Source organism: Egretta garzetta, unplaced genomic scaffold (assembly GCF_000687185.1).
Source record: "Egretta garzetta isolate BGI_Z169 unplaced genomic scaffold, ASM68718v1 scaffold598, whole genome shotgun sequence".
In the NCBI taxonomy this organism is placed as follows: Eukaryota; Metazoa; Chordata; class Aves; order Pelecaniformes; family Ardeidae; genus Egretta; species Egretta garzetta.
Window position 1 is genome coordinate 2880677 of NW_009260621.1, and position 27524 is coordinate 2908200.

General features: G+C 45.4%; 1 protein-coding gene across 7 annotated transcripts in view; it reads left to right on the forward strand.

Moving 5' to 3' along the window:
- PACS2 (phosphofurin acidic cluster sorting protein 2) overlaps positions 1-27524 on the forward strand; it is a 48949-nt gene that overhangs the window by 7683 nt on the left and 13742 nt on the right. For 2 of the 7 annotated variants that reach the window (XM_035900784.1, XM_035900783.1), the window contains exons 3-17: positions 872-997; positions 2991-3153; positions 4190-4263; positions 5028-5108; positions 7419-7478; positions 8708-8865; positions 10967-11057; positions 11796-11873; positions 12627-12748; positions 13523-13658; positions 14394-14498; positions 16026-16132; positions 16872-17026; positions 19439-19549; positions 21132-21240. In XM_035900784.1, coding sequence (XP_035756677.1) covers positions 872-997; positions 2991-3153; positions 4190-4263; positions 5028-5108; positions 7419-7478; positions 8708-8865; positions 10967-11057; positions 11796-11873; positions 12627-12748; positions 13523-13658; positions 14394-14498; positions 16026-16132; positions 16872-17026; positions 19439-19549; positions 21132-21240 — 1676 coding nt within the window. Of the gene's footprint in view, positions 1-871; positions 998-2990; positions 3154-4189; positions 4264-5027; positions 5109-7418; positions 7479-8707; positions 8866-10966; positions 11058-11795; positions 11874-12626; positions 12749-13522; positions 13659-14393; positions 14499-16025; positions 16133-16871; positions 17027-19438; positions 19550-21131; positions 21241-27524 lie in introns of those variants that run through there. The other 5 variants (XM_035900778.1, XM_035900779.1, XM_035900781.1 and 2 more) reach the window with 5 other exon arrangements.

Consider the following 27524-nt stretch of genomic DNA (forward strand, 5'->3'; position numbering starts at 1 on the left):
CAGCCTCTCTGTTCTTGGAGTGAGGTTTGGGTGATATATAAACAAATGTATTTTCTTCTGTGGAGCATGTCTTGGAAGTATTTATGTCTTTGCAACACAGCCTGGCAGTAGGACAGGATTTTTATTGACCTAACTACATAAAATACAACCACTTGGAGCAATAGAAGTTTGAGTATATTAATGCTGGAAAACATTGACAGTTGCAAGAGCCACATGCCTGAAGGAGACTGCATTGTCCTGGAGGGAATCGTTGTGTGACCACGTAGGTCCCTGTGCTTTAGCAAATTGGGCGTTAGCAAATCCTTGGCCTTTTCATAGCCGTGCCTCTTCACTTGCCATTCAGAGCACAATAGGTTCTTAAATGTGTGCAGCAGAGGGTCAAACACTGACTAATGTCAGTGTGCTGGAGGGAAGGCAGTGTCCTGCCAAGAGTGCGGAGGTCCACGGCTGTCCCTGCCCCAGTGCATGCTGCCTGATGTTTGCACAGCAGTGGTCCACGCCCCGGGCAGCACCTCTGAGGCTCCAGTTCTGGACAGCCTCCATTGAGGAAAGTGTCTCCTGGAGGCTATTCATCTCTCTGGAACCAGGCTAGGGCTTGGTCCTTCCCAGACTGAACAGATCCTCTGTGCCCCTGGGTTGTGTTTTCAGTGTGCTTGGCTGGGGAAATGGAAGCTCAGAGCTGAGCTGTTTGGGCAGAGATGAAGGCTTCCTTGGGATAATGAAGGATTGTCCACTGAGTGCAAGTTAACTGTAGGCACTTCTAAAAGCCCTGGAGTTAATCACTAGGAATGGAGTTTACTTGTGAAGCAGGCAGCTTTGGAGATAATGACAAGAGATATAATAAACTTTTTGATTGTGTTTCCAACTGCAGTACCCTCACTTCTTGAAGAGAGAAGGCAACAAGCTTCAGATCATGCTGCAACGACGGAAGCGGTACAAGAACCGTACCATTTTAGGCTACAAGACTCTGGCTGTGGGTTCTATCAACATGGCTGAGGTGAGCAGTGTTTGACATGATCTCTGTTTATAAAGCTTGACTATTTTGTCACTTTCCTCATTGAGAAGTACCTGGTGGGATTTCATATAGCTGTCTTAATAACTGTGAATACGGATTACAGGGCAATATTTTAGACAGATTTTACTAATGAGTAATAAAATTGGACATTTTCTGGGTAGTATCTTGAGAGCTAAAGCTATCATGAGGCTAGCTTATTACCTTGTGAGGTTGCTGAGTGGGTTTTTTTAGTGTTAGGGGTTCCAGATCATAAGTGCAGAAGAAGATGGACAGAGTCATTCCGGCAAGTCTTCCAACCCTAAGAAATGTTAAAGCAAGGATCGCTGTGCTTCTCTGTGCCACTGTATGAGGGTTTATAATCAAGTAGTTTCATTTTGCTTGAGATTTTTGAGATTACTTTGCAATTCTTATTTCATGCTTGTTGGTAATTTAGGTGGAATTCTATTCATGAGAGGTAAGTGATAAAATTTTCAGATTTACATCTGAAAATTAATGCTGGAATCAAGTATGGATAAATTATTCACTAAGGCTTTCTGAATGGCTTAGCTCCATGCTTCATTATTTCATGCCCTGTTTAATCTCTCCTGTTTCTGTTTCCGAGCATTTAGAGTTGGGCTTAGCAGTAGCAAGTTCAGTTTAACACCAACATTTTTCATCAGACTGCATTCTGTCAACAGATCATTTCCATCCAAAATAAGCTAGTGTTACGCTGCAGTGCATTATTATTATATTAAATAATTAAATTTAAGGACCACTCCTTGTGTGTGAGTTCAGTGTCCCTTAGATTTGCAGTAAATGGTGAACTCCACATTTGAATTGGCCCAATTCTGATTTGTGGTGTTGTAGCTAACATTTTTCCTGTACTGCGTTTGATTCATTTAAGAACTAGAAATTAAATATTGTGGGCCCATTAATTAGACCCATCAGTGAACTTCTAAGTGTTGGGCTGCTGCATGTGGTTTTTCTTACGTCTTTTTGTAATGTCAGCTGACTGAGGTTAGAAGGTCAAAAATTTTCAAAGGTTCACTGTGCTGGGAAATAGTTGCTCTCCAGCTCATCTGGAATATTTCTGAAATTGAAAACTTCAGGAAAACAAATTTTACAAGCCCCCCTTCTCCCCTTTGCAGTTTTTAGTATAATGACCTCTAAACAGCATTGACATATTTCTAAAAAAAAAAAAAAAGTTCTCTTAGCTGTTGAAACAAAGCAATGAGTTGGAGTTGTGGGTCTGAGCAGAGCTTAAGAGCAGGGGGACATATGTTCGTCATCAGCTCACGTCTTTTTAAAGCCACATGAGGAGCTGACAAAGCAGCCTGGTGTGTGCTAGAAAGCTGAGGTGCAGGCATGGGAAAGTGCTTTCTGATTCTGGTGGGACGAGAGAAGAACGTAAGTCTTAGGTTCTGGGGAGATCCGTGTGAGTGGCAAAGGAAGGAGAAACCTACGACGAGATGTCCCTCTGCCTCCACCATTGTCTTGTTTTTCTTTCTGCTTCATTATCCTGGGGTGGTCAGCTCCTCTGAGTTTCAGGTGCCAGCTCTCTTTTGCTTTAGGAAGTACTTTGCATCTGTATCTCACCAACAATTTTTGCCTTTACTAGCTCTTCTGCTGAGCTTTAACACAAAATTAAGTTCCTTAATTAGGTGTTCAGAAGGATGGTAACTTGATAATTCAAATCAGTACTGTGCCGTGGAAGCAAATACATAATAATGAGCTAGTCAAGTATTGTGCTTCAGGGATGAGCTAATCAGCTGTCAAGCTCAGAACCCTTTTTCTGTCCTTCCATCACTTCCATTAGTAGTAAAATAAAGTCTCAACTGGGCTACTGCCTGCAAGTGGTTCCTGTAGTTGCAGGGTGTTGGCTTGCTTCTGTACTTAGAAATGTGAAGTCTATTAACATAAAAAACTCGTAGCGTGCAAATGATGTGACTTTAAATACATTTAAATGCAGATTTATACTGCTTAATTTCTTTCCCAGGTCATGCAGCACCCAACAGAAGGTGGCCAGGTTCTGAGCCTTTTCAGCAACATCAAAGAGGCTGCAGTGAAGGTAGCAGAAATCTGGATCTTCTCCTTGTCAAGTCAGCCAATTGACCATGAAGACAGCACTATGCAGCCCAGCCAGAAAATCAAGTCTACAGGTAATAGCACAACCACATGCTCTGAGGACCAGTGTCTTCCTGAACTAGGTGGACTTAAATCCCACCTGGGCTTGGATGCTTCCTGGGACAAATGAGAACTGGTTTGCACGAGTTCATGTGTCTATAACTGATTAATGCAAAGAAAACCCACTTTGCAAGCCTGTTGCTGGGTAAGCAGGGAGTGTGACAGGAGTGGGGACTGAATTGTCAAAGCTTCTCCTGCATATCACACCAGGCCTGAGCCATCCAGCAAGGGTTAGCTGTGTTTTCAACAGCGTTCTTCCAGTATTACCAGTGGGTGTGTTGAGAACTTGTAGCTTCTCACCTGGCTAACACTGTTGTATTCAGGAGATCCACGTTTAGACTACTCTTCCAACTTCTTTTTCCTTTGAGTACAATAAATCTCATTAACTTAGATGCAACATGTTTTGCTGTGACCTATGGCCTGGTTTAATGAGTGTAAATCCATGGTGTTATGCACTGTATAGGGAAGTCATTGGGTTTCTACTTGTGACAATCTTTTTATTTGGTACCAGCCTTCTGCTCGCTGCTGGTAGAGTGACCTGTTGACAGTGGTTCATGCAGGTGCTTGTGTGTTGTTGCCTGAGGCCTGGCAACTCACCTGAAGTGTCATTTCAATGAAGGATTTAGACTCTCCTGGCATGTCTTACCTGCTCCTTTAAGCCAGTTATGCTCATGTTAGGGGGGAAAAGTAATTCCCTTGTGGAGAAATGTCTTTACTTGCTGCTGTCTACCAGGTGGTTCTTTTTAGGGTAAAAGGGGGTGGTGTTTCAAGGAGCCTTATCTGTGTGGTAGTCCTTCCTTCCTATTAGATGCGTTCCTTGTTCCTTACCTCCAGGTAGTTCCCATCTCACTGGTTCTAGCACAGATAGAAGATAAACTAGAGGCATCTCCTTGGGGGGCCTCCTTTCTTGATCTGTGACTGTTAGTTGGCCTTCTCTGCTCCTGAGATGAGATTGTCCCCTCACCTTAAAGGAGTTTCACAGGATCTCTTTCCTCTTTCCTTCCCTTTCAGACAACTATTCCGAGGAAGAGTACGAGAGCTTCTCTTCTGAGCAGGAGGCCAGTGATGATGCCGTACAGGGCCAGGTATTGTTCAGGGCATGGCTTCTCCCTGTGAGAGCTTCAGTAGAGCGTGTACACTCTCAGTTCATGCTTGAAACTAAAAGTCTATTTCTTTAGCTAAACCATGACAGTGCGAGACTTTCACCAAGTGTTTAGCTGCAGTGGCAGAAGGCCTGCACAGTAACCCATTTCTTCCACCATGCTGTGATTTATCTGTTCACGTGTTTGGACTTGAGCTCCCTTTAAACACTAAAACATTAGCATCCTTGTGTGTTTCTCTGCTTAATGGCCAGGGCATCAGTTGATTGCTTCTGTAATGCTGATTGGATTGAAAGACCCCAACTAGATCCCCAGCTGTAATTAAAGGGCCAGTGGGATCCGAGGCAGTCTTTACTCTTTTATACATTCTGCAAAATAGGTCCTTTCAGAGAACCATCTGGCTAGATGTGAGATGCTTTTGAGTTTGGGTCTTATTTGCCATAAGGCTCTGGTGTCACCTGCCTTGTACCTCTTGGAGGGTACTGAGAGAGGAACCCACCGAAATGTGGGGCTGTGACTACCCTTGTTCCTTGAATGTAGAACTAGAGCTGTTTTGCTTCTCCAAGCCATTATTCCTGGCTCTCTGCAGACCTGGTTCCCTCTGCCATCATAAGTGCAATTAAGGCAAATTTTGAAAGCCTGCAAGACAGAGCAGCAGGTTCATCTTCATAGAGGGAACATTTTTAGCACTTAAATGCTCATGTGTCCCCAAATCACAAAGGTAACACAGGAATCCTCTTTCTATTCAGGATTTGGATGATGATGAGTACGAGCTGGGGAAGCCCAAGAAGCAGCGGAGATCGATAGTAAGAACGACGTCCATAACCAGGGTCGGTGGAAATTAGTTTTACTAACACTGACGGGGTTTGGCCAGGATGCACAATGCATGTGGTTTATGGGAGCAGCAGTACTAGACAGGCTGGCCCAGCAGAGAGCCTGGGGGCATGGTCACAGCCTGTGAAGAGTTACCAGAAGCAGCCAGTTCAGGGGTTGGGGCTGTCCGAGGTGTGCGTATGTGCTGTTTTGAGTGTCCTTTGGCTGCAAGATTAAGGAGCTCCAAAAATCATGTAAATGTGTGAAATTGACCCCCATGAAGAAGCCAGTGCAGGATCCATGCTCGTGTAAGTCCTGAAAGTAGCTTTAAGTGAAGGGAAGCTCTTCTGTTTGTGCTCTGCATGGGAGAGGCTAGTGGGAAAGTATCAAAATGCAGTAGCTCAGTTAGGGGCTGGAGGTTGACAGATAAACCTGAGGTGGTGCATGTGGTGCTGAGGCAAAAGAAGTAGCTGGATATTGAAGGCTTTGGCAAGTTGCATGCAGCTATCAAACCTCTCACAGCAAGCATGCATAGGTCTGCAAAGCTGGACTTCTGTGTGGAGCAGTGACTTGTGCTTGGCCATGCCATAATGCAGCTTTCTGTTTACACAGGTGTTTATGCACATCTGCGATGCCCATCCTGGTGTTTTTGGGTTATTGTCTAGGTTTTCTTTTTTGGACTTAGGATTGGAGATCATTGTACCACCTGTGAGGCTATTTCTGAAATCCGTATTTTGATAAGGTCTGAAAGAAACCCTGTTTTGGCCTGAATCTGCCACTAGAAAGACCCTTTGTGTGAGACCAGGAACATGCTAGTTCATATCCTTGGTGTCCTTAGTATTGTTTTCAGGTGTCAGTGACCTGCCAGAACACAATGCACCACTTGGTTATTAAAGGAGTAACCTCCTCTTAGTAAGAATAATGTCTTTCTAGCCCTGACCACTAAAGTGATACTGAATCTCCAGTGTGTGGGGCTGGTGCAAAACTGGGTTTGGTGCTGCCAGTTAAATTAACATCAGTCCAGCTCCAAATCCAACAGGTCTCCTGTCTGCTGACTGTCAAAACATTCAGGCCAGTGAACAGCTCTTGCCATGTCACCTTAGCTGCTGCATGCTGTGTGTCCTTCCTACACAGACTGCCGTGCTGATCCAAGGCAGTCTGCACGATGGACAATTTTGCTTGGTATCCTGAGCCAGAGGACAGCTCTCACTATCATGAGAGCATTTGACCTCACAAGTGCACTGGGGGCAGAAATGGGGCAGTCTTTAGAGAGGCTTGTTTGAGGCCTGGTGGGTTTATTTCACCTAGAAGGTGGTTGCAGCTCTCAGGATTTGAGTTCAGAGGTAAAGGGCTAGGTTTGGAGGTGTGGGGCAGTGAGAAGTGTCTGAGGCCAGAGTGGGAGCAGGCAACTGGACTGGTGAGAAGAGCTTACATGAGATACAGGAAAGCCAGCAAATGAGCAACTTTCTTTGCTTAAGGGTGGCCTGGTGCCAGCCTTTTTCTCCTCCCTTTTCTCCTACACGGGGATGCTACCTTAAATGCTCTGTACTAGCACTCACGCCTGGGCCCTTCTCATCTTCCTTTTCTTCAGAGTGTGCGTATTAGGTTGGTCAGTGACAGATAGAAGGGCTGGGCAGCTCATGCCAAATCTCATCTGTTTGGTCCTGCAAGAGAGAGATAGCTCTTGGGGGCAAGTAAACACAAAAGAAGTGCAGCAGTTTGGCTTGTATTGGTTTGGACTTGATGCCTGCTGTGTCCAGGATCTGGGGGTATCAGACTCAGAAAGCATTTTTCTGATAGGCAAGTGCTAAGAACAAGTCCCACAACTTTTCTACAGTGCTGCTAGTCAAATAACTGAGCCTGCCACGATGAACTGCAAGCTCCTGGAAAAAACAGAGCTTTGTTGGTAGAAAACACATTTGTCAGTGGGTAGATGCTTCTGTTGGCTCACCCTTGTTAAGAATCAGAAAAGTTGATTGTCAGATGTTTGCCAGAAATATCAAACAGGTACAGGAGGTGATCTGGCAGATAAAATAATTTGTTATCCACTGTGTGTCCAACCAAGAGTGGTGTGCCATCTGTCAGGGCCAGAAGATTTATAATACTTGGTGGAGTGGGACGTGGTTTGTTGTAATGTAGGAAAGCAGGTATTGTAGGTGTGGAAAGCTCATCTGAACAGAACAGAAGAGACTTGGTTTGTGATGCCAGGAGTTGTTTGATTTGAAGCAGCAGTGAGAGCACTGTCAGGTGTGTCTGGGCTTCTTGCAGACAGGGAGAAAAAGGTTCACTTAATGCTTTACTTACGTAAAAGTGTCTTTGACTTGCAGCAACAAAACTTCAAACAGAAGGTTGTGGCATTGCTGAAGAGGTTTAAAGTGTCTGACGAGGTAAGTAATTAATTCTGTAAGCCTTCCTATCTTGTGTGTTGCCCTCTGCTTGGTGCATCTTGCTGTAGTCTTCAGGAACACTCTCCTGTTTCCCCCTAGTTCCCTTCATTTTGTTTTCAAGTGTGCAGGGGATGTGACCTTTCCTTAACGCTCTGGCCTTGCATGGAGGCTTGAGGGACAACTTTAAAATGTCATCAAATATTTTCTAGATTGAGTTTTATCAAAAGCAGATTTTGGCAACCACGTGTGTACCCATTAGTTTTGCAGACTGCTTTGAAATTATCTGTGACCCTTTCAAAGGCAAGTAGTCTATGGTGTATATTTCTTGTGAAGTTAAATCCCAGCCTGTTTGGTCATCTTACTAGAACAGCCAAGGGAAGACATGAAAAACTTGGATAGGGAATGCAGATTCACAGGAGAGTCAGCTGTCTGGTCACAGCTGAAAATGAAAGAGATCCAGAACCCAGGAAAACTGTTTAACATTAAGTATCTAATATAAAAACAGTTAACATCACAATTGGCTGTATGGCCGTGTGCTGATTTTGTGGCTTTTTGCTGTTCTTCCCAAGTTAGCTCAGCAGAGTCAGCACCCATAGCTGAGGTCTCAGCCAGCTGAGCTGCTGCTTTTCTGGAGCTGCCATTCAAAAAGCAAGCTCTGAACTGTGCACAGCTGCCTGCTTACTCTGGTGTATACGTGAAGCAACCTGTGGAAGTTTTCTGTGAGATTTCTGTTCTCTTCAGCTCTGCTGCTGGGTGGCAGCTGATCCTTGTCCAGGTTTCAGGCGCCTCCTGTGGACATTTTTGTCATTTCTACCTGCTTGGGTATCAAATCAGGAGATGTCCTAGCAACTTTTTTCAGTAAACCCCAAGATAGGTTACACTGTTGGGAGTACTGCATTTCTGTACTCGTTCTAAGAAAACTGGGACTCCATTAGGGGCCTTTTGTTTATAGAATGGGGTTGAATAATGGACATAATCTATGGTTAATGGTTTGTTCGTGAATGCTTAGTCCAACAGGTAACTCCTGCTTAACCAGACACTGACAAGCTTCACCCAAAACAAGCACTTCTCATACACTTAATGTTTCTGTTGGATATAGTATCCTTGCACTAGGAACAGAATTTTACTCCCAAGACTGGTGTGCTGCAGTCCTTGAGGGAGCTCAGGTGATGTGGGATCGGTCTGGCTCCTAGCAGAGTCAGCAATGCCTGCTTTTGCCCTGTGTGTAGGTTCTGGATTCAGAGCAGGACCCGGCGGAGCATGTTCCAGAGGTGGAGGAGGACTTGGACCTTCTGTATGACACACTGGATATAGAGAACCCCAGTGACAGCGGGCCGGAAATGGAGGATGATGACAGTGTCTTGAGCACTCCGAAGCCAAAGTTAAAGTAAGTGTGGGACGGCTGATGCTGGGCCAGAGAGACCATGCTCAGTGACAGCATAGGTTAGATGTTGTTTCTACTCCCACCCCTCGATGCTGGTTTTTTCCTCTCTTGGCCTGGTGTCGGAGCCCTAGTGTGTGTTGTTACAATGTGAGTGACTGCTTGTGGGCTGGGGTTTGTGTGTGTGTCTAACTTCCCTTCAGTTTTGTTTCTTCCTTGTTCCCTTTGCAGATGTTCTTTCTGCCTGCCCTGACACCTAAGCGCAGGGGTAGCAATTGCTGTCAGGCATGCAGTAGAATTAAACCATACATGGGTCTTCTGAAGAGGTGATTAGCCAGGAAATCTGTGCTAAGGCAGAAGGAGATGTGGTTGGAAGCTGCAGAAGTAGAGGCAAGGATGGACAAGGCAGTCTGTGTCTTTCTGGAAAAGCTGATAAGACCCTGTGTGGAAAGAGAGTCTTTGCAGGGACTAAGGAAACAGAACTGTGGGAGACAAAGAAGTTCCTCAGGGACCAAGGGGACTGACTGCAGCACACATAGGTACATTCAAGCCTGTTCTGAACCAGCTTTTGTGGGCGCTGATGTATGGGCTATCACAGCACTGTGGAGCTGAGCCGAGGATCACTGGCTCAGGGTCTTGACCAGATGCAGAACCCTAAGCTAACAGAGCTGTGTCATGTCCCTGCCGAATAAAGACTGAAAACATGAGACTGTTTGAGCTGCACTCATGCTTCTAACTGGCATGTGGTTGCATGCTCAGGCCTTCAGTGTTGTGACAGCTCTGAAACAAGCAAACTTACCACTGCAGTTGATTAGTACAGTATCTGCTAAATGCCAGCTAATTACCAGGTGTCATAACACCCTAATTAATGTACAGTAACCTAGTTGGGCTAAGAATAGATTCTGAGTCTGGAGCGTCTTGTTCCCTATCAGTGAGCCAGAAGATGCCAGGGATGGACTTGGGCAGCAGCGGTAAGTGATGGGGCTGGTGGCTTATAAATGCATTTGGAGCTTGACCCAATATATTGCCAGTTGGTAGCCCCTACCCTGAAGGGATTTGAAAGCAGATGTGTTGTGGTAAGCAGCTGCTTTGAAACAAGCCAAACTGTTGTACTGTACTCACTGAGAGATTGTGTCCTGTTCCTTGGAGCCAAAGAGCTAACTGTTCTGGGATATGTGATTGCTGGAATATTGCTGGAATAAGAACTTACTGTGTCTGGTCCTGGGTAGACACTTTGTGGTTTGCTGTGTCCAGTTCTTGTGTTCGTACCTTGAAAGGGGTGTGATAAATGCTGATGCTTCTAGGCAGGTTTTTCCTGCAACAAAAAAAAATCAATTCCTTAAATTGGAAGGGAGTCTTGTAACCTGGTGTGATGAGCTGCCTTTTTACAAGGAAGCACAATCTGATTGTATGTGCTACCTTATCTTATTGAGCAAATGTGTAATTGGATCCTAGGGCTGGCAGCCAAATCCAGATGCAAGCTGGAAATAAAATGCGCCTTAGCACCAAGAGTCACCTACCCGCAGGAGCAGAGTATCAGTGGGGGGCAGTAACTCTACTCACTGTATTTCAGTCGAGAGCTAGACCTGGTCTGGAATGACACGTAGTTGAATTGGCATTTGCAAAGCTGAAACAAGAATTGCGGTGTGAAACTTTGCAGCTAGTGCTTGGGGTAGTGAGGACACAACTGCTTGTGTGGGGTGAATGTGCATTTTGTTCTGCTATGGGAAAATGCTGGATCCGTGTGCCCACCCTGGATTTTATGGAAAGAAAAGCTGCTGTTTAGTGTGTAGTGTGAGAGTGCGCAAGTGTTCCTAATAAAGCTTTATAAATATGTTCTGCTGCCTAACAGTTAACATTTTGGATCCATTGCATGGAGGTCAGTCAGTCAGTGTCAGGGCTAGGCAGGGGTCCCTGGACTTTCTGGCTTCTCTTGCTGTCCTGGAGACCTCCCCCTCCTTTCAGAAGAAGCCTCTAAATTTTACTGGAACCCTTGGGGAGCAGTAAGACACCCTGGGAACAGTCATGTTGCTTTGCTGTGAATGTGGTGGACTTTCTCTGTTAGTGTTTTTGATAATAAGAAACTGGTTTTGCTTTCCTTATTCAGACCTTATTTTGAAGGATTGTCACACTCCAGTTCTCAGACAGAAATTGGTAGCATCCACAGCATCAGGAGCCAGAGAGAGCCATCAAGTCCTGTAAGTCATGTTTCAAGAAGGTTATCTATCTTCGGGTAATATAGCAGACCTGCACTGTCTCTTATTTGCATGTGTAAATTAAGCACCCTCTCTGACCTCCTCCAAAGACTTGGGTGCAGAGAGATTAATTTTCTGCTAAGAAAACATATTTGTTGTTTTGGGGGGGTGGGGTTTGGTTGCGGTTTGTGGTTTGTTTTTTTTTTGTTGTTGTTGTTGGGGTTTTTTTTAAAGCAAATATTGTATTAACTCAAGGGGACATCTTCAAGTTATGTATTGAATACTTGCTAACAGTATAAATAGCTCCAGATTCCCATGTACTTGAAATGACTGCCAGGATGGGAAATGTTGCCGGGGAGTTTTAGGGACTCCTTGGCACTGTTTGGAGGAAGCTTTAGCTTACTGTTGGGATACTTTTCATGGTGGCTGGGAGCGAATGCTGAGGGGCAGCTCTCACCCCCTTTTGCATCCCCTCGTGGATGGGCGCATTAGGCGCATAGAAAATCAGTCCTATTCCAGGGCACTTCCGTGCCTCTACTGTGTATTGTGCATCAGCTACTGCTTTGCCACATCCTACACCAATGTGTTCAGTCCTGGTGGGGCCAGGAGTCGCTGCTGGTCATCCTGCAGGGCTGTGCAATGTTTAAATGGAGAAGTGTGTCTTTTGAACTGCCTGATCCAGAGAGTGTGGCTGAAAACTGTGCTGGTGCCATACATCCTAATGATTTTTCTCTTCTCAAGCAGGTAGAAGTGCCTGAAAAGACGAAGAGTCTTGGAACCAAACATGCAGGCGACAGTATTTCTGACACTGTCTCTTATGTAAGTTGAGAACACACTTGCTAACGTTTCTCCTGGCAGTTTGGGTATCAACTGTGAACTGCATTCTGTGGCATGTATCTGTCCATATAGTTGCACATGCAAGACGACTTGCGTAGGTGACATCATTAGCTGTAATGAAGATAACGCTGAGCTCTCCTCCTGACCTTAGTTGTTGGAGATTCTTGTCTTTCAGCCTTTTGAAACTGAAATACTTTACATGGTCTTCTGTTAAAACAGCCTTTCTGATACTATGTGTATTGTCCTGAAAAGTATTCTCAGGGCTGCTCCATTTTATCACGCAGAGGTATTACTTCAAACTGAATTGGCAGAAATCAAGCTGGTCCTGCGGTAAAAATCCCAAAGCTCAAGTTGCTCTACTAGGGAGCGTGCAGTTTGTAACATTTCTCCCATGTCTTTCTGTCTCAGGTAGTTCATTTGGGTAAGCTGAATTAATCTGCATTGCATGAGGAGGCATGTCCCTGGCTTTGAGCTGGGCAATGCCTATGCCAAATAGCGTATCTGAGCACCTTTCCTACCTCCAGCTCCTTTGTGAGGCAGAGCTGGGAACTGGTAGCCCCAGATAACCAGTATCGGCTTCTCCCTTTCGACAGTGAGTAGCATGTCTGGAAGAGGCAGGCTTGAATGTGCCCCAGCCAAAGCTAAGCTGAGGTGCCTCCTGCCAGCCCCTGTGGTAGTGAGACAGAGTGTGTGGGGGGGTTGTTCCTGATGACTCTGTTCCCTGTGGTTTTGTAGGAGTCTAACCAGCAAGCCGAGGTCCAGGAAGCTGAACTTCCCACACCAGATGTGTTTGTCGAGAAGCTCCCACCCAGCGGGAAGATCACGAAGACAGAGTCCCTCATTATCCCATCCACCAGGTAGAGTGGTGACACAGCATTGCGCCTGCTGCAAGGCTGCTCAGGGAGTCATGGACAGCTTGCTAGCATTTGTTCGGGATGGCCTTAAGCCATTGACTGCAAGGAGACCCTCCTTGTGTTCAGGCACTTAAGTGATGGGTCTTGAGTGCTTGATAAATGAATGCTCAGAACCTCGAAGGGCAGCTTTCCTCTGAGGTTGCTCCTGTCTCCTGTGTTGTACCCACGCCATGTCCGAGGAAGTTTTTATAAAACTCTGGAGCTGCTTGCTCAAAGATACTGTTGCTAAGTCAATGTCTGATGCAGATTTTGGCCTTAAAGGTGGTTGTCAAGTCTAACCTATGTCCTGTCCTGTCCTTCCTAAATAGGGTAGTGAATGTGGGCTTCAGCAACCCCACCATATAGTTTCTCTGGTCATTTGCAAGCAAATAAATGTTTTGAAGAGGTATTTCTGCGCTGCTTTTGGGTGTGTGACTGCAGTTTGCATGGCTGGATCTTATTATGCTGGTGTAACAATAGCAGAGTGGTGGTTTGGGTCTTAGCATGGGCTGTGGAAGCCTGCTTGGGACTCCTGGGAACATGCTCTGTAGCTGAACCATGTGCTCTGCACTATCAGAAGCAGAATTAGCACGTCTTAAGCTAGCTCAGATCTATGTGCACGATACCCCGGTGCTGCCACTCACATTGTTGAGGTTGCCAGACTGGGTGATCTGGGATTTGGGGAATGTATCTCGCTCAGATATGAGCCAGCTCTGGAATGCAAGCACATCTCTCTAGCAGGTCTGAAGGGAAGCAGACGGGACGTCGGGGAAGGAGCACATCTCTGAAGGAGAGGCAGCCAGTGAGGCCACAGAACGAGAGAGCGAACAGTCTGGACAACGAACGTTCTCCAGACACCCGGCACCACTTACAGGTGTGAAAGATTGCTGTCTCTCCAGCCACTCATAGTTTTTCCTCTTCTCCAACTGTCTCCTGTGGTCCCTTCCCTTCTGGTCCAAGTGCTGTCCCTGCTGGAAAGGAACTGGACCCTGCAGCTTCAAGGAAGGAGGGAATTTATGTCTTGGCTGATACTGTTATCTGCCATCCAGTCTGCTGGGTTTTGCCAGCTTTTCGCTCTGTCAGCCCGCCATAAACTGAAAACACTGGAACAGATTGTTACAATGACAAATGAATAGGCATGTGTTGAGGAATTACTCCTTTGAAATAAGGCAAATTACTAGGGATTGCAAAAGGGGACTTGTGCAGAGCATATGTGCCATGCTTTTGTTAGCTGTGGGACACACTTAATTCCCTCCTTGAAGGAGATTGTTCTTGGCTTCTATGAATCCAAAATCTCTTGGTTGGAATAAAGTTGGTATAAAGTGAGGTAAGTAAAAGTTCATGGCAGAAGGAGTAATGGCCAACAAAACCAAGGTGGCTAATAGAGGAGCCTGCAGAAATATTGGAGCATGCAGAATACTGCAGTGTGGGAGAAGCTGGTAAGTGTCAGTCCCAGCAGCCAGCGCGGCTTCTAGCATGCCTTTGCTGATGGGGTGACCGAGCACTGGCCAGCCACACACAGCTACCTCTCATGAATTGCAAGAGCTGGAGGCTTGATGACTAGAGCTGACATCTTCTGCTCTTTTCTTCTCTGTGTCTTTATTTCCAGATCCCCAGGAAAACAGTGTACGACCAACTAAATCACATCCTGGTTTCCGATGACCAGCTGCCAGAAAACATTATTCTCGTCAATACTTCTGACTGGCAAGGCCAGGTAAAGGCAGGAGACGTTACCTGAAGCACAGTTCTCCTTCACTGTTCCTCCTCAGGAATGGACAGGCCTTGAGCTCTACCACTAACCAAGTAGGTTCTGCTGCTTGGTTGGAAGAGCAGTGGTGGTACGTGGGGGCTGGCAGCATACTGAGTGTTCAGAGCCTACAGATTGGAGTTCGTTTGACCAGGAGATGCTGTGGATCTTGTAAAGCTTTGCCACCTGAATCTTTCCACAGAGGTGTTTTCTCTTCTACAAAATGCCATTCCTCTGGTTAGCAGCACAGTCGGAATGGCTAGACCCTTGCACTCAAGAGCCTACTTCTCAACTGTGGTAGGCTGGGACAAAGGAAGCGGGGAGGACTGACCTGTGGTTTAGGCTGAGATTTCTAGGCACAGGTGGTGAACACAGGAGAAAATAGTTCAGGTCAGCTCTGTTGCCTTGCACACATGCTTGTGATTCCTGACTGCAGGTATGTCACCCCATCTTTTCTGAATGAGTGATAGTTGTGTTAAGGAGAACCCTGAGTAGTGCTTTCTTATGCTGGCAAATGGAGTGGTTTGCTATGGCTTTGGAACAAATTTTGCTCCTTTCAGAACCTTAGTCTGAGAAAATAATAGAATATATATGGAAGAGAACCAGTAAACATGTGCTTGGGTGACTGTCACCTGTAGAACTTGTGTCAGGCTCATGGACTTACATTGTCTGGTTTGGCTTTCTGCTTCCATAACTACTAGGGTCTCAATGTCTGAGAGAGGAAAAATACCAGCTGAGCTACTGGTTCTGGTTTCTCTGTACTTGGAAGATGGAGAAATGCCTTCCTGAGATGGACAGAAAGCATTGTAGGTCATCTTCCAGTAGTTTTAGCAGCTTGTGCCTGCAGTATCAGAGGACATGAAGATAACGTTGGCTAGGGTATATAAATTAGTGGTGTCGAATTTGAAAAGAGATAATTGCTGAGTCTCATCAATATTATGTCCATGTATACCCAAGGTGTGTGTGAACTTGTTTCCCATTAGCGGCATAGAGGGGAAACAGTCCCTTGTGAGGAACATGTGTTGGTAGTTCCCTTCCCTTCTTTTAGTGCTTGAGGGTGAGCAGAACACTGCATTTGTTTAAGTCCTTTTGAAATTGGAGAGAGGTGTAACTGCAGTTCCAGAAGCAGACGAGTAGACAGCATCTGCTCTTACTCAGTGCTGTCTGCTAGGCAAATGGTGTTCTGCTGCTGCTCTGCTCTCTGCAGCCATAAAAACCCTGCTGTTCTAGAGTTGTCATTGCTGCGTTTTGGATATAGCGTTGCTGTTTGTCAAGAAGGTGCAATGTTTCCAGTTTTCTAGAGGAAGAGTTTTCCTTTGGCTGATACACAAGGACAAGGTATTTGGGAAATAGCTGTATCACTTAGAATTTGGACATGGGAGGAGTGACCACGCTTGGTTGTGAGAATACCTAGGAGTCTGAGGGAGGCATATTTTCTTCTTGTGACAAACTGTACCAAAAAAAGGACTATAAAATGTTCTGTTCTCTCCTCAGTACCTATCAGATGTCTTGCAAAAGCATACCTTGCCAGTGGTCTGCACATGTTCCTCAGCTGATATTCAGGCAGCTTTCAGCACTATTGTCTCCAGGATACAGAGATAGTAAGTCCTCACCTTGCTTGTGTTGTTTGTTGAGTCTCAGCTCTAAAAGCCTCCCAGCTCCTGTGCCCCAGTGCCTGGGGAGTTTTCCATCCAATAGCTGAGAAATACTTCTCCCTTCCAATACATCTCCCCAATCTACTCTACTGAAGTCAGGGTTGTGTGGCTCTTCAGCACTCACCAGCCCTGCAAAGTTGGTGCTGTTCTGCCACGTGTGTGGGGATACAAGTCTCCCTTCATTGACACCGGTGATTTTAAAAGATTATGCTTTGGAGACTGCCTCATAGATCAGATCTAATAACCAGTAAAGCATGCAAAGCTAATAGGTAGGTTTTTAAATAGTTCTTGCTCCTCCCCCCGCCCCCAAGTAATTCCCAGATTAATTCCTCGATTCCTCAAGGCATTCCCTAGATACCTACCAAGGGCTGTGGGTACCAGAGTATCTTCTCTGACAAAGCAGTTAGTTGCAGTAGGTACATCCTAACCTAGACAGTTGAGTGCAGCCCTTTAGATTATCAAAACGTGTGAAAGAAGGAGCGAGGAGACCTGTTAAGAAGGTACTGAACAATGTTGTGTTTTATTAATAAATGTTTTAAGCTTCTGATAATCATTGTGGTATTGTCTTGTGTATTGAACGAGCTCTTTTCTACTGTGGATGTTATTAACCAATTTTTGTTTTACTTGTTCTGAAATAGATGGTTGGAAGCACAATTATGAATATGTTTCCTCTTTTTCCGTCTAGCTGTAACTGCAATTCGCAGCCTCCAAACCCAATTAAAATCGCAGTGGCCGGAGCCCAGAATTACCTCAGTGCTGTATTGAGGCTCTTTGTAGAGCAGCTGTCTCACAAAACGCCAGACTGGCTCGGCTACATGAGATTTTTGATCATCCCTCTAGGTAAATAAGGAACAATTTTTCTTCATCGAAAGATGAATGGGTTAAATGTGATGTGTTCCCTCAGGAGAAGCCCTCCTGGAAACGTTGGCTAGGTATATGGCTGTTAAATGAGGCAAACATCACGTTGTCATAGTATTGTTGTAATGCTTGTGTTGCTGTTCTTGTGTGAGTGAATTTCATGTCTGTTCTTCATGCCAAAGTCTGCTTGTAAACCTTTCATTTGAAGCAAGGGGTTGCTTTGTCCCCATACAGAGGGAGACTCTTACGTCTTTTTATCATGGTACACTGAATGCATAGAATAATGTTCTGGAAGCCCTTTCCCTGGGTGAAATCTTAAATGCATTGGGTACCGTGTTTCCCAAAGCGATAACTGTTCTGGCCTCTCTGAGGCTAAGATAGAAAATGTTTATGGAGGAGGAGGGGGGTTTGAAAATTTTTTAAAGGCTCTGAAACTGCTGAGACTTTAAATTATTCAAATTAAATGTATCTTTTGACCTTTCCTTTACGTGCTGTTCTCCTCTGGTTTTTCCCTCAGTTTTCCAGCACCTCATCTCTGCCCTTCCAGCAGCTCAACAAGCCTGCCTGGCTGGAAAGTTACCTAGCTTGGATCGCTTGTGTTGGGGGAAACAGAGTGGACTGATAATAATATTAGGGGTTTTGTTGTAGTCAGAAACATGAGGAATGTTGTAGTGTCGAGGCCTGGGAGGCCAGGCAGTCGCTGATGCTTGCGGGCAGGGGCATCTGGGCGATGTTGGTGTTGTAAGGGTGTAATGCCAGAAGCTGGTCTAGTCCAAGGCTTGGCTTGTGTGAACAGGGCACTTAGGTGATGTAGGCAACAAAAAATTTGAAAAGCACTTTTTCTCTGTATTTTCCAGTCTTCTAGGTTTGGGACCAGCTGATGGCAGTTGCTGTAGGAGTAGGAAGCTGCTGCCCGGCACCATGAACAGTGGGGTTAGGCTGTTGATTCAGTGGTGGGATTTGCAGAAGTCAAATGAAAAAGGCAGAGGAAGAGAGCTGGATCCTTCTATAAGGAAGGCATCTAGTTTCCAAAGTGGTTGGCAGGAAGAGCAGCCCTTTAGGGATGTAAAAACAAACAGAAAAAATATTTCTGCAAGGTTAAATGTGCTTTGAATGAGAGTATGTACAGCTGAGGACTGTGGTCCTCACTGTCTTCTGGCCTCAGAAGAGTTTTCTGTCCTGCAGTCTTTGATCTGAAAACACTCTCTCTTCGGAAGTGAAACACAAGATTTAGCTAGTGTGGTTTTAGGTTGGTTTTTTAATCTTAAAACTTTCTTTGGTAATTAAAAAAACCCAAACAAACAAGCACTTTGATAATGGGAACTGCTTCAGAACTGTGAACACTTTGTAAATGGACTTTAAATATGGAAACTTCTCTAATAGGGCCTTTCCCATAGAATTCTGCAGTATTTCTTGATCGGGTCAAGTGCTTATTTCTGGCCAGCTTTCTGGCAGTTCATTAAAGTGATTGAAGAGCAACCTTTTTTTTTGACAATTGAAAAAGCACCAAAGACAGAATGGTGACCATGCCATAAACGTCTTAAAGGAAAAGACTTTCTGCTGTTAGCAGCACCTTCAAAGTAGGATTGGTGGAGTTTTTTCTATGATTTAGATTTTGATTTTGATTCATGATTTAGATTTATGACTTTCTATGCTTTCTATGTTTTACCTTTTTAGTCCACAACTACATGCTGCAATGACAGAAGAGTCAACCTACAGTGGTTTGTTAACAGGGACTTGTTGCATGTGCCAACATTCACTGAGGACTGTAATCCTTGGACTCTGCCTTCTGTCTTTAATTACAGCCTATTTATTGGACTTACAGCCCTTCTCCACTGATTAAACAAGCCTCCCTAGGTTGTTTTTCCTGATTGAGGACAATTGCCTCTTCTCAGTATTGCAAAACAGCCGTGGTGCGTGAATGATGTTTGGGGTAAGGGATCTGACTCCTCTTGGCAGAGGTGACCTGGCTGCTGTGTGTGTGGTGCAGCCTGTGGGCAGGAAGGGCTGCTCGGAAAGCTGCTTGTAAAACTGAGAGACTGAGGTGGAGAGCTGTAGGGCCTCTGTGTCTTCCAAATAATTTATTTCCTCAGCAGTTTCTCAGTCCTGTTTTCTTTGGCCTTTTAAAATGTGATTTAGTGGGCAGTGGGGGGGGGCGAGAGAGGTGTCACTGAAAGATACCAGTGGTGTTGAAGCCAGCTCTGTGCTGGGAAGTCTATTTGCATGCTCTTGTAGAGATAAGCTGGACTAAATTACTTGGTTGTTATTGAAGAAATTTATTTCTGGGGTGTCTAGTGCAGTTTTGATTTTTGGAATTTAACTCCTTACAGATAAAAACCACACTTCTGTTCAGTGCTGGGAAGAACAACTGTCATGTTTTCCTTCCTTTCTTAGGCTCTCATCCAGTGGCCAAGTATCTGGGGTCTGTAGATTATAGATACAACAACTTCTTCCAAGATCTAGCCTGGAGAGATCTGTTCAACAAACTTGAAGCACAGACCACTGGTAAGACCATGAGTCTGTGTCTGGCCTGTGCGGGATAAAAGGCTTGAATGAGTAATTTTAGCAAAGGTCAAGTAAATACAAGAGGAAGTAGACAAATGTTTTTGTTCCTCTTCTCTCCTCACTCCACCACATTCCCTTTTCAGATGCTGACCTTTGTATGTCCTCCATGTGGTGGTTTGCAAACAGTTGTTTGCTCCCAGAGGCATGAGCTGCCTCTAAGTCACACTGTTTTTACCTAGCTCTCAGCTTTATTCTTTGATGTGGAGGTTTCACTACCAAGTTTAGTACGTTGCTTTCTTTGGCCCTTCAGAACCTGTCCAGCCTAACAGCTTTGGAAAACTGGAAACGCTGGGAAGATTAACTTCTATTAGTTGTGTGTGAGAATGACCTTGACATTTCTGAAGTCTGCTAGCAGGATCTTTCTCATTAAAAAAGAATTTTGCTCTTCACCAGTGTTGTAACATTTGGGAGCTGCCCTGGGTCAGAACAACAAGTTCCTGTTCTGATCTGAGTCTGTTCTAGGCCAAGGTAAAGCCCTACTGTGTGTTAGAGTACTGATTTGCTTAAAATATTAATGCTTACAGTTTTTCCATCCATTCGTTCAAGAGCGGAAAGAAATAGGAGAAAGGATGATTTGCATCTGTCATTTAGGGCTTACATGAAGGCTTGAGACTTAGTCGACTGAGGAGTGATGCTCTCATGGCAGCATATCCCATACAGAAATTTAATTAGAAGGAAAAAGCTTTGGAGATTTTGGAGCACTATGAGGTCAGGGAGGTTGCAGTGTGGTTCTGTTGGAATTGCAGAGTGACTGAGGCTCCCAAGATGTTCCTGGAAGCTCTCTAGCCATGAGAGGAGGAGAGAGAGACCTCTTCATAGGAGCTAGTTCAGAGCCTTTTCCAGGAGATGGGAACTTGTCTGGACAAGGCCCTGGGCAGCCTATTCTGAAGGTGAAGTTAGCCCTGCTTGGAGCAGGAGGCTGGACTAGACATCTCCTAGTGTGCCACCAAACCTACGCTTTTCCTTGATTCTAAGCTTGTGGAAGAACAGATGTCTGGGACTGGTTTCTTTTAATTCCTTGCTGCACTTGAAAATGCAAATGTCAATACAGGCTTCATTTTTGTGCCTGGGTTTAGGAATACATCACTAGCTATAGAGATCCAGCTTGAGAGCCATATCTGTTCTTTAGCTGGTTGTATGCTGCAGCCCTTATTTATTTGGCTGCATGCTATGAGGAGCTGCATGCTGTGTAAAGCTGTACTGGGCAAGTACACATTTCCAAATAAAAGCATTTTAACAAATATAAAATAACCATAATTCTTCAGTCAATAATGCTGTGTACAGATGTCTGTGTATCTAGTGTGCCTTCCTAATGTATTTACCTTGGTGCTCTTGTAGGATGTTTGCTTTTGGTCACACAGATTTACAGTGCTCTGGGGTAGGCTGCAGAGCTTCCTTTGGAAGATGCAGTTCAAATGCAGCTGGCTGGGTACCATCAGCTGCTTGGCTGAGCAGATAGAGGACAGTGCTGGTCATAGTCTGAGAAAGTCACTTAAATTATTTTCTCTTCGTTCTATTGCAGTTCCAGAAACGCCTGATGTTGTCTCCCGGATAACGCAATATATAGCAGGGGCAAACTGCGCACACCAGTTGCCCATTGCTGAAGCGATGCTGACATACAAGCAGAAAAGGTATGTTGCTAACATAATACTGACTTTCCAGAGTGAGCATCAGGTTGAAAGCAAAGTGCATTTCTCATCTTGTGTGCCAGCAGTCTTAAAATCACTCCAAATTGCAAACACCTTGGCAGCCTTACGGTAGCCTGCACCCAGTCATGTGTCTCACTTAGATAACAGTGAATCTACAACAGTGTGGTTACTTTAAGTGCAGTGATTTCTTTGAAGAGCTGAGAGGTTTGGGGAAGTGGGGACTAGGCAAGACGGGGGTTGGACAGATTACGTCTGCTTAGGTTCTGGAGATGTCTTGCCACAGAGACCTCTCCCTTCACACAGAGACCCTGGGTATGTAAGACTGGACTGTGGCATTCCCCTGCAAAGTATCTTCCATGAAACCTGGCCTTTTTACATTGGTGTTGAGGGAACTGAAACCCACTCTTTCTGGAGTGTAAATAGCAGAGCTTCTCGAAGGAGAGACAAAATCTTTGCTGATTGGCAGTTGCAGACTACCAGGACTCCTACTGGGGAGGGCTGACATTCACCACGTTTTATTTCAACTTTTCTTAAGGGATAACCAGCCTGTAGGAGGGAGGATTGGGGTCTGAAAACAAGATTCATAAGTATCTAGAGTCTCACATGGCCGAGGTCCAGGAAGAAGAGTAACTGTCACTGAAGGGTAGAGATGCATTGTTTCTGAGGCACAGAGGAGAATAATAGACTCCCAACTCACATCCCAGTAATTTCTGAGAGCAGCACAATTCAGCTCGTGTGATTTTTCTTGATTAGGGACTAGCAATCACCTATGAGGCATGGATGATGTTAATTGTTAATTACTACCTTTCCCATGTTATATCTGATCTTTAATTTTTGGTCCATTAACATCCCTCATTGTTGCCTCCTTTGCACAAGAACTGGGAGGGATTAAAGGTGTGGGTAGAATCACTTTTTTTTCCATCTTTTTGGAAATGCTCATTGTATATTGCTTTTCCATTCCTGTGTCTGCTCTATGTTACATTGCAGAAATGATTCAGTAAAATTTAGCCCATTCTTCATGCTCTCCTAAGGAAAATATTTCCAGACTGACTAGCCCATTAAAAAGAGTGCGATCTCTTCAAGTATATGTGGACTTCTGTAATGTTAACCCGATAAAAGTGAAGTTTGGAGAGCCACAGGGTACTCAAAGCTCTTGGCTTCAATCTTTTATTTTGTTTTTGGTGTGAAGACTTACCTTAGTTATCAGTATGGAGTTCAGATGCTCCTAGTGCAGTGTGAACCCCTTCTGATGGCTGCCTTCTTTCTCTGCAGCCTTCGGTTGCTGGGTTCTGGGCTGGTCTCCACTGCCTCCTCTATTCTGTTACAGTTCATTTTTGACATTAACATGCATTTAGTCATTTTCAGTTTCTAATGTGCCCAGAAAGGTCAATTTGGTACTCTGTTGAAAAACATCTGAAATGTACTTCAGCAACATGCGCACTTAGCAATGCGCATGACCTCTTTACCAAGCTGGTCTGATCCATTTGGATTTTAGACCCTTTGGACTTGGTGGTGCCATGCCTGAAGCTGTTGATAGGTTTAAACCAGGCTCAAACCCTGCAGAAGGTTACTTGGAAGAGAGATTGCTGAGACTTTGTCAGACTCATGGCATAGCCTGCAGTCTCTTAGTATCTCTGTGTCCGCTTTAAAATAACTTCTACTTTCAGCAAAGTACCCCATGAGCAAACAGGAGAGTGATGGGCAGTTATCTCCCCCTGTGGCTTGCTTTAGAAATGCAGCTCCCTGTCATTGGCAGCAATTTAGGGAGGGTATTGTGAAAAACAACACAGAAATTGTGTTTCCATTAGCACTATTTAAATGAATACATCACTTTGTTGTAAGTATAATAACATATTTATCTTTTTCTTTGGTTGCTTTCTGAAAAGGAAAAAGAGCTTTCATTTTGATTTTACCATAAGGTATCAGTTCCTTTTAGGTTCCCTCTCCCATCTTCTCTCTCCTTTCCCCCTATGAACTGGTCTTTTGTGCCTTGTTTAACAGCTCCTGCAGGTCTGGGATGCACAGTTTGTGCTTTAGGTTAAATTCTGCTCGCTGCTTTGAAACTATGGCATCTGCTGGCAGAATGCATTGTTCAAAATGACTGCTCTGCCTTTGGACCACACATACGGGTTCCTAGGATGTAAACTGAATGAAAATGAAGAGGCTATTGAGAGAGTAGCTTTGAGCAGTAAAACATGGAGAAGGTAGAGTTTTTTTCTTCCATTCTTCCTAGCGATCAGAGGATATAGTGTAGCTCCAAAAGGGTCAGGACTGAGCAAAGGCTTTTCAGTTCTCATCTGTGGGAACTGGAGTGCTGTAGGTGGGCACTCAGTGGCTCAGGGTGGGGTTCAGCTGTGCAGTGTCCGAATGCAGGCCAGCAAATCTTATCCCTGTAATAAAAAAACTGAGGACTAGCCTCTTACTGGCAGGCTATCCCAAATGTATGGGACTTCTCTGAGCTTAAGAAAGAGGAGGCAGATGTATGCTAACAGCGGAGTTGTGCTCTCCAAGCTGCCTCCAAGCCCAACTTGCTCTGCAGAGTTTCCTGCTTTGAATCATATGATTATTGGACATTGTTTATTTTGTCCTCAGTTCACAAAGTTACTCCAACTCCCTCTCCCTCAAGGACAGAGGTGAATGGCTTCTCCAAGGCCAGCTTTCAAGGCAGTGGTCCATGCATTGCAAGACAGATCTCCCAGTATCCTAGCATTTGCTCTGTTAAACAAGCCCTAGTGGTCCAAGGAAAGCCAAACCAGTCTTTAGGATGTAGCTGTATGTGATGAGCTGCTTTATGACCTTATTGCCAGCTATCCCTATTTTGACTTAGCTCCGCTCTCCTTCCTGTCCCCGTGTTCTGTTTGTCATGGCGAAAGGTTGGCGCATGTACTGCCTGTGGTGGACTGCAATGGTGCGAGAGCTTTGTCCCATTGTTTTTGGAGCATCTGCTGACCTTACCTGAAATCAAGAGGGCTGGCAATGAGGAAGGGGTGCAGGAAGGAAATGAATTGCCCTTTCAGCTCCTCTGCGTTACACTGGGTGACTGACTGTGAGCACTGGGAGAATTACTGGTTACTGAATTGTCAAGAAACTCTGCAGTCCAGGCAATGTCTGGGGAGCTGCAACCCTGGTGGCAGAGGTGGGCCTCTCACTAGGAGGGGGGTATATCATCGATGTTGATCTCTCTCTTCATTACCTTCTTGAATGAAACCCTGCAGCATTTGAGAACTGAGACTCAACAGATACTTGTTCCCAGTGTAGCTGGATTGCTGATCAGTTCTGTGAACCTGGGCTGGTGTCACCCAATGTAATTCAGTGTCCAGCACAGCTCATGCCATGTGGCTTCTGGGTAGCCCTTGCACGAATCTGGGGAGCAGCTTGGCTGTCGGAAGTAAAAGCATTGCTCGCTTGCCAGGGTGAGGGCTGGGTAATTTCCTGCCTAGTTATACATTTACCAAAAGTTCTTCGCTCTCATGTGTTGTAGACCACTTCACCAACTCTTGCTCCCTGGAGCACAAGTGCTTTGGGTGGAGGGTTCCTGGGCAATAGGAAGCAGGGGTAACTCTTTTCTGCCTGCTGCATGTCTCTGAGGCTCTGCAGAGCAGTGGTTAGGCAGAGTCCAGGTCATTTCTCTGAGTGCTGCTTCTAAAACACATCCTGCAGCTGTTGCTGAACATGAATACAGCCGGTGAAGATGGACCTGGTCCCTCCTCTGACTCAGCAGTGCCCATGTCATCTGGCTGGTTGTTGCATGAACCTCCTTGGGCAGCTGGTGGAAACGTAACAGGAGTTTACTTGTGCCCCTTGCCTGGCAGAGCAGTGCAGCAGAGTCAAGGCTCAAGAAATACTGGATGTCCTGTTCAGTATGTCCAGCCTGCTGTAGGAGCATGAAGAGTGCTGGACAGGTATTGCGTAGGGAAGCAGAGAGGCAACTCATCTGATGTGTCATGGGGACCTGGAATTGCTTTGCCTCTTTGGTTTAACCACTGGAGACTTGGTGGAACAGGGACAGTATTAGCCAGCAGACAGCTACAGTTGCCCCGTGGGAAGGACAGATGTGTCATACCAAAGATGAACCTTGGAGAGTTGTTGGGAGGGCCTGGTCTGAAATGGCTTAGAGGCCTGCTAGTCCTCCGGTGAATCAATGGGGTTTTCTGGTAGAAATTAATACAAGAGTAAAAGGTTGGAAGTACTGCTAGGAAATTACAGGTGTTCGGCTTCATTTGAATCTGTTTTGGATTGCTTGAATTTTAAATGGAATCTTACTAAAAGGCTAAGTATTTTGCCCCAGAAGTGAGAGAGACTATTCCTTCCCTTTGTCAGGTGGGTGACTCCTGGTGATGCAGCTTCTTCTCCTTTCTAAGAGCTCAAAAACATATGAATGTAGCTGTTTGTCAATCTGAATTAATTTCCTGGGGTAAGGGGAGAGCCTGCAAGTCCATTTCTGGACAGTTTATCTTTGAAGGACTGATTGCAGATGGATGGATTTTGCTCAAGCAAAAATAGTAATTAGACAACTCCCTATTCCAAATAAAGATTTTTCTTTCTAGCCTCTCTGCATAGGTCTGGTTTTTGTTTTCTGCCAGAATTTGTTTCTGGTTTTGTTTGGTGGGGTCCCCCCCCCCAGAATTACAGAGGTGTATAGTATCATTAACACTGTTAAAAATCACAAACCAGGATCAGGTCTGGCTTTAAATGAGAACTGAGATACCAAGGGCCTTCAGAAGCTATGTGGATAAAACCAATACCTTGCACATCACTATGGGGATAAAACCTCTGCAGCCTGGGAATCTGTGCAGCCAAGATAAAAAGGGGGAGCTGCGTTTCCAGGGACAAGGGATATTTTAGTTGCAGGGCTGTGGCAGGAGGAATAGAAGAGACCATTACCAAGGTGAAAGGATTCTGGATTAATATTTTGGGATTCCAAAGGACAAGAATCAGGGAAGAGCATGGAAGAGGAAGTGGAGAACAAGCACGATCATCTCGTCTTTCCTTTCATCCACGTGAAGAGCAGCTGTTTTGATGAGCTGCATTTTCAGAGGCAGATGTGCAAGATCAGAGTTCCCAAGAGGATGTGTAACAGGACTGGACTAGCCAAGCTGAAATCCAGCCGGATTGCTTCAGGAACAGCCTGGGCATCATTGTGAGCTGTGATAAATGGTGACTGAAGCAAACGATTTATTTCAGAATTGCCCCGAGCTCTCCGCAGTGGGAGTCTGAGCTCCCAGGGGGAACAAGAATGAGTTTTCTGCTGGAATTGGGCATGGTTTGTTTTTTGAGAGCTCAGAGCAAAGCCATCCAGTAGCTGAGAGATGACTAGGCAACTATTGTGCTTCCCTCACTTGGTCAGTGGGACTCGCTTCTGCCTGCTTCTCAGCCCATGGAGCTGAAGAAATGAGAAGAACGCTGAGCCCCTGTTCTGCCTGTGATTCTCCCAACAGCTCTGTGAGTTTCTCATTTCCATGTGCAAAACTGGAGCTGGAAATGTCATGTTTGTAGGAGATACATTTGCTGGGGAGCCTGCAGCTGTGTTTGGAAAGATGTGACCTTTCTGGCTTCCAACAGAGACTCAGGGACTGGGTCATTTTCTTAATGTGCTTTGGGGGAAGAATGAAGGTGCAGTGCCTGGGGCTGTGAGGTAGGAAAGGAGCGAAGCCCTGGGCTTTGCCTTAGAGGTCAGTAAGGAGAGCTGAGCCAAAGCAAGAGGCTATTTGCAAAAGCACACTCTGCTTTGGACCAAGGGGGAGCTCTGGCTGAGTCGTGTTAGCTGCAGTTCTATGCCATTCTTTCCATAGGGCTGAGGGGAAACTGTCCAGCCCATGCTAATCACACAGTGGTTGGCAACCTTTGTGCGTTTGGTGCATTTATGGTCTGTGCTGGAAACAGCACAGGAATACCTGCTTTCCTGAAGTATTTGTGCTGCACCCAGTGATATTCTGGATGAAGGCAATCCCGGATGGTTTTTCTCTGAACATTGCAGTGCTCTGAGCACCAAGGGATGCACAAAACGAGAAACATGAGAAATCTCCATGTTTGTCTGCCTTCCTACCTGTTTCCTGTGCTTGGCCACTGAGAAACGTTGTGTGTCTTGCCCGTGCAGTCACTTCCACTGCTGACCTGTAATTCCTCCAAACATGTGGATGTGTTCCTGCAGTCTGCTTCTCACCCTGTGGGTCCATCTTCATCTCTGTCACCTTTGAAGGGAGCAGTGGCTCTGCAGACCCTCCCAGCCTGCCTTCCTCCTCACTCTGCTCTTCCCCCTCTTGTCT